General features: G+C 49.6%; 1 protein-coding gene across 1 annotated transcript in view; it reads right to left on the bottom strand.

The window, feature by feature from the left end:
- Positions 1-273: 273 nt before the first annotated feature.
- UPRT (uracil phosphoribosyltransferase homolog) overlaps positions 274-10,373 on the bottom strand; it is a 19,263-nt gene continuing 9,163 nt past the window's right edge. The window contains exons 2-7 of the mRNA XM_075260380.1: positions 7,885-7,927; positions 3,374-3,443; positions 3,040-3,102; positions 2,277-2,438; positions 1,501-1,599; positions 274-728 (exon numbers count right to left, since the gene is read on the bottom strand). Of these exons, the coding sequence (XP_075116481.1) occupies positions 622-728; positions 1,501-1,599; positions 2,277-2,438; positions 3,040-3,102; positions 3,374-3,443; positions 7,885-7,927 (544 nt within the window). The 3' untranslated portion in view covers positions 274-621. The remainder of the gene's footprint in view (positions 729-1,500; positions 1,600-2,276; positions 2,439-3,039; positions 3,103-3,373; positions 3,444-7,884; positions 7,928-10,373) is intronic.

Raw genomic sequence — 10,373 nt, 5'->3', positions numbered from 1 at the left:
CTTCTGGACATCTTGTACCTGCAAAGTTTTTGCTTTCCCTGGCTTATTATTGCATTATAACCAAGACTCTGGGATTACATTAGGCCAGGGGTAGGGAACCTTGGCTCTCCAGCTGTTGCAAAACTACAACTCCCAGCATGCATACTTGCTCCGCTGTTCTTGGAACTCCCATGGAAGTCAATGGAGCATGATGGGAGTTGCAGTTTTGCAACAGCTGGAGATCCAAGGTTCCCTACCCCTGCAATAGGCTTTTACACCAAACAAGATCAGATCAGATCACCAAATTTATTATTCCGCTTTCTGTTCCGTTAATACAAATAAATAAATAGGATTTGATGCCCTTGAACTCCTCAGCACAGGTCGAAGCTGCTTCTGAATGGAATGTGCATTGAACACTCGAGGTGGTGCGTCAGCAATGAACATCAAGTAAAACACCAGTCAGGCCAAGCGCGTAGTCTGAATAAAAAGCCTGAACAATCATAGACAGTAAAAAGATTGCATATTTAGTGCCCCATCCAAGCAGTAGGTGGCAAGGCACTGAAGATCAGCCAGGACACTGCAAGACATTGAGGCAATAGTCCGTTCACAAATACCCCCCCGGCACGGGGAGAATCCATAGGGTCAGTCTGTGCCAAAATACTTCTGTCCAAAGTGTGTGGGGGCAACTGGGTGGACCTCGGTGGTTAAAATGGTTATGTCTGGAAACTCCTGGATTATGGAGATGGCACCTGGAAAGAAGTAAATAAATGTACACAGTACTATAGGTGATAGTTATACAGATGTAACTCTTATACATAGGCAAAACCAATCCTCCATTAGAATGCATCATTGTAGACCAGGGCTAGGGAACCTTCGGCTCTCCAGCTGTTGCAAAACTACAACTCCCAGCATGCATATTTACTCTGCTGTGCTTGGAACACCCATGGAAGTGAATGGAGCATGCTGGGAGTTGTAGTTTCACAAAAGCTGGAGAGCCGAAGGTTCCCTACCCCTGTTGTAGAGCAATCACAGCCATCGCTCCCCCATACACGGCTGGTTCCTGGCTTATTTGCCTTCAGAACAAAAAGATCACACATGCTGAAATCCAACCGCTCGATCCTCATCTCCCCTGACATGTGCCATTGTGGGATAATCTGGAGACCCCTCTACATAGAAGAGCTGGCCTGGCCTGGCCTGTCCGGGTTTGGCTGACATAACTCTATTATGTATGGCCGGCGTTATCCGCCATAGTCCTGTCTGAAAGAACCACTTTAATAGGTCAGACACCAAATCTGGACACCTCAGACGGACTCTGCAGAGGAAACCTAGTATGATGTTCAGCCATTCAGTCTGAGCAGCAATCCGCTTAGACTCACAACACAACAACTTTCATGGAACCAACGCTATACAATATTCTATAGGATGTATTTAGGGCTGAACATTAGGGGCCAGTTTTTAGCCACACCATACTGCACATACAGATACATATACTAGATATATACAGTGACAAAACCCCCCTACCATGTGGAGTAGAGAAGAGACTGAGCAGTATGATACAAGCCGGCTGCACGCCATGTTCGATAAGGACCTTTACAGCTTCAATGACAGTATTTCCAGTACCTGTAGTGAAAACCATGGTTAGAATGGATGGCCTGGAATGTTATGTATAGTCTCAACAATAACAGAGTATATAACAAGGTTAAAACAATCCTAATTCAATCTATTGTATCAGACATCTGGATCCAAACACCAGTGAAGAGGCCGAGAGCGGTCCATTGTCCTCCACTTAGTGCAACGTCTTTCCTAATCCCAAATCTGGGAGTCAGAATAAGACAAGGAAGGATCCAGGCCGCACCTCAACTCTTGTAGTGAATTCCCCATCACAATGTCCTCCGGTAGAGAGGTCCACAGTCTTACAGGAGATAATCTACTCCCTAGGTAGGTATAGAAACCTCCTAATCTAGATGCAGAAGATCCCCCTTATAGTGACAGCCCAAGGTGTAAACTGATCATTAGACAGATCCCTGCACACACTTGACATCTGCTCATATTTATTGGGTTTATTGCCCATAAACCAAAATGAAATAATCCATCCTGATATCGTAGTTCACCCATTCAATGTATAACTTTGGTTGCCGACCTGTGAACCTGCATAACATACTCTGGTGACAGACACATAATGCTGGAGGAACTCTCTTCGCTGCTCTTCTATAGACCTAATAAATTACATTTTCGATATTTACATGTGCTGAACCCTATGACCGAGTAGGAATTTCATATGTAATACCGCCACTCACTCAGTATTGGGTACATCAATAACACCTTCCTCCTATAAATGTCTGGTGGGAATTTGGCGTAGTAAACTTTGGCACGTTGCGTTTCTTCATCGCTCTGGATCAAGATCTTTCCGATTCGGATGGAGCGGCAGCAGTCACGTAGCCCTTGTTCCATGGCCTCACCTGGAAGAAGAAGGATCGGCGGTGAGCAGGGTTGGTTAGTTGTGTATTTCTTTCAGTCTAGAACAATCCGGCAGGTACATTGAGACTTTTCTTTGCCTTTACAACCAAGTGCAGAAATAACAGGTCTCTGGGGACGCTCGGGGGTGGGGGTGGTGTTTATATGGCAGTCTGTATACACCGCTCTGTCTCTGGAGGCTGCCGCTGTATCCTTGTGACAATTACCACCTACACACACAACACTCTATTCATTGTTCATTGCTACAACCTCTTAAGTCACGCCGTACTAATCTGGAGAAAAATGCCACGTAATGGAAAAAAAACAAGGCCCCTCCTTTCCATTGGGTAGAGAAGTGAGTGAAATAAAACGGGTTTGTTTGCAATGAGGAACGGACACGGGCACAGATATCAGGGGTGAATATAAGTCAACGGGTGACAACTAAAAATTGTGTAAAAATGACATTTGGTGTCCCCCCTATAGAAGTCTGGAGGTTGGGATATGTACATGGATTATACACATCTCCTGCAACCGTCCTGATACCAAGTGCATGTGTCCCTAATAGCCCCCTCCCCATATATAAGCAGCCTGTGTATAGTTACTCACCGCTTCTCATGATGCTCACTCCACAGTTCCCTTTCTCAAACTTCACCCCCTCGTACTTGTAACCTGGAAAATAATTTTGTGTAGCAATTTTAGTACTTTTCGGCATTGTAAGAATAACTGTTGCAAATCTGGTGGGATTTTATATAACATGCAACTTTTTCTGCATCATTTTGGTGGGTTTCTTACGGCTGCCATATATATATATATATATATATATATATATATATATATATATATACACACAAGCAGACTGTAGGTATAACAGCTGGTCCCTGGGGGGATGGGCATGTGCGGAACATAAGTGACCGATGATATATAACCTTAATAATCTTACCAGTAGGCGTAGTCACTGTACATTCTGTATACGGCAGCTGATTCAGACCTTCCTCTACCACCAGCCGGATCTGCAGGGATAAAGCTAGAATGAAGTATAGCACCAGCTCCTGTTTCCCACAGATTCCAGACTGGGGGTCATATAGGGTGACATGTTATAGTCTATGTAAAAACAGCTCCATGTTACTGTCCAGTGTATATAGTATTCTGTGTATATACAGTTCTGTGTATGGCGCGGTGTCCACAAACCAAGAGCCTGAGCCCGGTGTCGCCCACCCATCCGGTATATGCAGATCAGTAATAATATAGATTACATTAATGTTACTTATCTGCAGCCCACAGAAACAAATCACAAAACCCCCAAGGTTTAGACCATACACCTGGCTCCCTACTAACAGCATCGCATGGTATATATACAGTACACACACTGCACAAAATAGTATTTACAACTCCGAACCTCGGGGAAGATGTGTTACCAACCGCTTTAACTTTCATCCATCTATTACAAATACAATATCTAATGTATGTATCTAGAAATGATAAAGACCAAACCAAAGGTGAAATGTGGCCTGAAGTTGGGGTGTAACATACGTCAGGGCTGGAGGTCGCGCCCGCTCCTTGTCATTCATTAGATCTATATGTGACCGAGGATCTGATGTAGGAGCGCAGAGATATTTATAATGTAGCCATTTGTATTTATATTGATACTAGCTGGTACCCGCGACTTCGTCTGCGGTGATTGTAGCAGTGGGTATATACAGGCGCGGGTAAGGTTTTCGTACTGTGTATAAGGTATGGGATATGAAATGTAAGTTTGTATCTTGTTGTTTCTGTAATTCTGAGAATACGTGAGACTTTTGTGTTGCAGTTACTTTGTATTAGAGCTGCTATATATACGGTGTTGTGAGAAACTTTACATAGTGACTTTGGGACAGAAGTATTTGAAGTTAACCCTTTCCCACCGATGGCATTTTTTGATTTTTGTTTTTGACTCCCCTCCTTCTAAACCCCATAACTTTTTTATTTCTCTGCTCCCAGAGCCATATGAGGTCTTAATTTTTCCTGGGACAAATTTTTCTTCATGATGCCACCATTATTTATTCTATATAATGTACTGGGAAGCAGGGAAAAAATTCAGAATGGGGTGGATTTGAAGAAAAAATGCATTTCTGCGACTTTCTTACGGGCTTTGGTTTTACGGCGTTCACTGTGCAACCAAAATGACATGTCCCCTGTATTCTGTGCTTCGTTACGATTCCGGGGATACCAAATTTATATGGTTTTATTTACATTTTGACCCTTTAAAAAAAATCCAAAACTGTGTTAAATTATTTTTTGAAAAGTCGCCATATTCCGACAGCCGTAACTTTTTTATACGTGCGTGTACGGGGATGTATGGGGCGTCTTTTTTTGCGGGACCGGGTGTACTTTGTAGTTCTACCATTTTCGGGAAATGTTATTGCTTTGATCACTTTTTATTCAAATTTTTATCAGAATGAAAATAGTGGAAAAATGGCGGTTTGGCACCTTTGGACCATTTTTCCGCTGCAGCGTTACCGAACAGGAAAAATATTTGTGTAGCTTTGTAGAGCGGGTGATTTCGGACGTGGGGATACCTAACATATATGTGTTTCACAGTTTTTAAACTACTTTTATATGTGTTCTAGGGAAAGGGGGGTGATTTGACTTTTTAATCCTTTTTATTTATTTATTTTTATATTTTTTACTTTTTTTAAACTTTTTTTTTTGCATTTATTAGACCGCCTAGGGGTATTGACATGGGTGGGCGGTGTCGCGGATTGTCAGAGCGGTGGGGGTCGGCAAACATGGCTGCTCCGGAGCGTTAAAGAGAACCTCCTGGAGTATCGTTAAGGTGAGGGGCAAAGTGGTAAAGTACATGTGTATGTGATTGTGTGGGGTTAGGGGCGAGGCTGTAGAGGGCAATATGAATTTTTGTGGCTTGCTATGGTCCAAAGTGTGTGAGATTGCAGAGATGGTGGTGTGAGTTTGGGTTTTGTGGGGGTCCTGGCACAAACGTATGTGCGCTATTGTGACGAAAAGTAGCCTATTGTTTAATCGGGTGTATTAACTATGTTTGTGGAAAATTTCAGCCAAATCGGTGGAGCGGGTTTTTCCCGTGATTGAGGAACAAACATCCGAACATGCAAACATCCAAACACACAAACTCACAAACTTTCACATTTATAATATTAATAGGATTAATATTGTTATATTTTTTTATTATACATGTTATTTATATTATTTATACAGCGGCAACATATTCTGCAGCACTTTACACATCATAGGGTTCAAGTACGGACAAAAAGACAATACAGAGAAATAGTTGATTCACACAAAGGGACTGAGCACAAGAGCTTACAATCTTGTGATTCTTATGAATGTGATCCCCTTACCACATGTAATGGTGATAGTTCTGACTTCTACCATGACTGTCATAGACCACAGCCCTGCAAACCAAAACTATAATCCCCCCGGTCACTGTATATAGAATCCAGACCCAGATCAAACACCAAAGTAGACAGTCTCCAGGCCTGATTCTACTGTATACAGACCTCAGATCCGTCTCCAGCACTTTATACAGAACGCACACTAGACACTACCGGGTACAGGCCACAAGGAAGGTCACATCACCATGTCCCCTGTACTACCTGCCCTTGAAGCCTCAGCAGTCCAGCAAGCAGGTACGGTTTTGTATTTAACCAGGTATTGCAGCCTTGATGCCTCTGCAGCAGCTTTTCTGGAGCACCAGACACACATCCATCCTTCACTCTTTGCAGGCTCCCTCTGACTAGGATTCTCGCACTCCATCTCAGTCTCTGGCAGTTTGCCGTCCACCATGAGTTCACCCATGTACATGTATTGGGATCTATTGTGCAGGCCTATACCTGACCTAGCAGCACTTAGCCTCAAGCTTCAGGCCATACTGCAGGCTGAGAACCATTGCTATAAACAGCAGAAGATTGCAGAGGAGAGCGATCAGCTGCAGCCGCCACCTGCACATGGTTGAGCGATCGTGTTCGGGAATTCCGAACACGATCTTTTTAGGTGGGATCGAGATGAGTGATTATTTCCCACAATGCTTTGCTACTGCCAAGCATTGTGGGAAAAGCTAACAATGTTAGCTTTCACACTGAGTATACGCTCCGCTTATTCTGAGCGTATTGTATACTCGGTGTGCAGGCTCCGCTGCGGTTCCATAGGAATGAATGGAAGCAGCCGCACACAGCCTTAACCCCTTGCGCGCCGGCTGCGTCCATTCATTCAATGGGAGACTAAACTAATATCTCTAGTAGCTACTTACCTGCAGAGATGGCTGTCCGGTGAGCCCGGTGTTCTCCTTCTTCGCCTCGCTGCCCCCGCCTCCCAGGTTAGTGTTAAAGAGCTAGGAAGAAGGCGGGGCTTGTGGCTTCGTAGAGTGTGGGCGGGTACAGGGCGGAGAGATGTGACGTCTCCCCTCCCAGTACCCGCCCACACTCTCCTAACCTGGGAGGCAGGGGGCAGCGAGGCAAAGAAGAACGAGAACACCGGGCACCGGACCAGCCATCTCTGCAGGTAAGTGGACACCAGGGGGACTAAGTAGCCAGAGGATTAAAAAAAAAAACACTACACAGCGTGGATTCTAACAATTAAAGCGTTCACTTGTTAGATTCCATGCTGTATAGTGAATAGGATTGTTCTTAAAATCTGATCTCCGATTAGTAAAACAAATCCCATTGACTTGCATTGGGATCGGAATTGGGATCGAGATCGGGTTCGAATGAAAAATGATCGGAAATCGGATTTCAAAATCGATCCTGAAAAGTCAAGATTGGCTCAGCCCTACACATCATTACTATCAGGATTACCAGGGTGGCCGAGGATATAGTAAGAGTTATTTGGTTCCTTTAACACATTCCTTGCTTGGACTTTTCCTTCCATACCATGATGCTGTCTATGGTGCTGAAGTGACGGCCTTGAGCCATTGGATATTTTCCATTGGTTATAACAGAACGTGTTTCGATGTTTTCTTTGTTAAGTGTTGGGATTCAGAATTTCAGTCTATAAAAGAAACTAAGCTGCAGCATTGTACAGGAGCAACAAGGCGGCTGTGAAGGGGTGGACTGGGTGCAAGTCAGGAACTGATGGAATGTGAACGCAACGAGCAACTCTCTCCTCCCGAACATGACTGCATTGGTTTCCACAAGAGCGGAGAGAACTGGTGCGGTCACCTCTCTACAAACCGAACATAAGCGGCACTGCCCAGCAGGATCATTAATGTGGAGACGAGCTAATAAGTAAATTGTTTGAGTTTTGCAGCCAGAACTTCCCCATCAGTGACACTAACCAAGGACTTATTACGGTATTAGTTTCATCTCTGCTGAACCCAAGTAAGTAGAGAGCGGAGGGAAGGCGTTGTGCGGCAGCTGAACCCGTACGGGGGAATGTATTATTTTTCACATCCCCATTTTTTGTCCACATCAGAAATAACTGGAGCTGAACTTGAATACATACCAAGCGATCCGCAGAAAAGACAAAATCTCCACGACTTGTGGTCCTGTGAGAGAGAAGACGAAACGTGTTACCAGCTAGAACGGATCAGTCACACAATGTCTGTCAGAACCTCGCAGCTGCTCACACACGGATAAGGATTAGTAGGTTTTATTTATATAGCACCAACATATTCTGCAGCGCTGTACACGGATTACTGGCCTCGGACGCCCCCTATGACCAGGACACATCATCTCTTACTAGGTGACATTCCCATTGCTGCGAGGAGCAGAGTTTTATGTTCATGTGACATCTCTGAGTAAGAACAGAGACAGCAGCTGCCCTGAGACAGTCACAGACCAGCACAAGACGGCGGCGTTACAGCTGAAATCAGAGAAATCGACAAAGCAGCAACATATAAGGGGCTCCCACTACTGGCACTTGTGTTACATGTGAGACATATCTATGAATGCAACATACAGGGACCAGGGCGGCCGCCATCATTCAGTGCAGCCCCCTGCCTGTCCACAAAACCCGTGGGGTAGTCCTCCAGTCACCCCCAGTATAGTCCTCCAGTCCCCGGGATGTAGTCCTCCAGTCCCCCCCCCCGGGATATAGTCCTCCAGTCCCCCCCCCCCCCCCGGGATATAGTCCTCCAGTCCCCCCCCCCCCCGGGATATAGTCCTCCACTCCCCCCCCCCCCCCCCGGGATATAGTCCTCCACTCCCCCCCCCCCCCCCCCGGGATATAGTCCTCCAGTCCCCCCCCCCCCCCCCCCGGGATATAGTCCTCCAGTCCCCCCCCCTTCCCCCCCGGGATATAGTCCTCCAGTCCCCCCCCCCCCCCCCGGGATATAGTCCTCCACTCCCCCCCCCCCCCCCCCGGGATATAGTCCTCCACTCCCCCCCCCCCCCGGGATATAGTCCTCCAGTCCCCCCCCCCCCCGGGATATAGTCCTCCAGTCCCCCCCCCCCCCCCCGGGATATAGTCCTCCAGTCCCCCCCCCGGGATATAGTCCTCCACTCCCCCCCCCCCCCCCCCGGGATATAGTCCTCCACTCCCCCCCCCCCCCAGGATATAGTCCTCCAGTTCCCCCCCCCCCCCGGGATATAGTCCTCCAGTCCCCCCCCCCCCCCCGGGATATAGTCCTCCAGTCCCCCCCCCCCCCCCCGGGATATAGTCCTCCAGTCCCTCCCCCCCCCCCGGGATATAGTCCTCCAGTCCCCCCCCCCCCCCCGGGATATAGTCCTCCAGTCCCCCCCCCCGGGATATAGTCCTCCAGTCCCCCCCCCCCCCCCGGGATATAGTCCTCCAGTCCCCCCCCCCGGGATATAGTCCTCCAGTCCCCCCCCCCCCCCCGGGATATAGTCCTCCAGTCCCCCCCCCCCCGGGATATAGTCCTCCAGTCGTCCCCCCCCCCCCGGGATATAGTCCTCCAGTCGTCCCCCCCCCCCGGGATATAGTCCTCCACTCCCCCCCCCCCCCGGGATATAGTCCTCCACTCCCCCCCCCCCCGGGATATAGTCCTCCACTCCCCCCCCCCCCCGGGATATAGTCCTCCACTCCCCCCCCCCCCCCGGGATATAGTCCTCCACTCCCCCCCCCCCCCGGGATATAGTCCTCCAGTCCCCCCCCCCCCCCGGGATATAGTCCTCCAGTCCCCCCCCCCCCCCCCCCGGGATATAGTCCTCCAGTCCCCCCCCCCCCCGGGATATAGTCCTCCAGTCCCCCCCCCCCCGGGATATAGTCCTCCAGTCCCCCCCCCCCCCGGGATATAGTCCTCCAGTCCCCCCCCCCCCCCCGGGATATAGTCCTCCAGTCCCCCCCCCCCCCGGGATATAGTCCTCCAGTCCCCCCCCCCCCCCGGGATATAGTCCTCCAGTCCCCCCCCCCCCCCCGGGATATAGTCCTCCAGTCCCCCCCCCCCCCCCGGGATATAGTCCTCCAGTCCCCCCCCCCCCCCCGGGATATAGTCCTCCAGTCCCCCCCCCCCCCCCGGGATATAGTCCTCCAGTTCCCCCCCCCCCCCCGGGATATAGTCCTCCAGTCCCCCCCCCCCCCCCGGGATATAGTCCTCCAGTTCCCCCCCCCCCCCCCGGGATATAGTCCTCCAGTTCCCCCCCCCCCCCCGGGATATAGTCCTCCAGTTCCCCCCCCCCCCCCCGGGATATAGTCCTCCAGTTCCCCCCCCCCCCCCCGGGATATAGTCCTCCAGTTCCCCCCCCCCCCCCCGGGATATAGTCCTCCAGTTCCCCCCCCCCCCCCCCCGGGATATAGTCCTCCAGTTCCCCCCCCCCCCCCCCGGGATATAGTCCTCCAGTTCCCCCCCCCCCCCCCCCCCCCGGGATATAGTCCTCCAGTTCCCCCCCCCCCCCCCCGGGATATAGTCCTCCAGTCCCCCCCCCCCCCCCCAGGGATATAGTCCTCCAGTCCCCCCCCCCCCCCCCCAGGGATATAGTCCTCCAGTCCCTCCCCCCCCCCCGGGATATAGTCCTCCAGTCCCTCCCCCCCCA

The sequence above is a fragment of the Leptodactylus fuscus genome, chromosome 11, assembly GCF_031893055.1.
Source record: "Leptodactylus fuscus isolate aLepFus1 chromosome 11, aLepFus1.hap2, whole genome shotgun sequence".
Lineage (NCBI taxonomy): Eukaryota > Metazoa > Chordata > Amphibia > Anura > Leptodactylidae > Leptodactylus > Leptodactylus fuscus.
The sequence above is the reverse complement of the archived record's forward strand: the minus strand, read 5'-3'. Positions and strand labels throughout refer to the sequence as shown.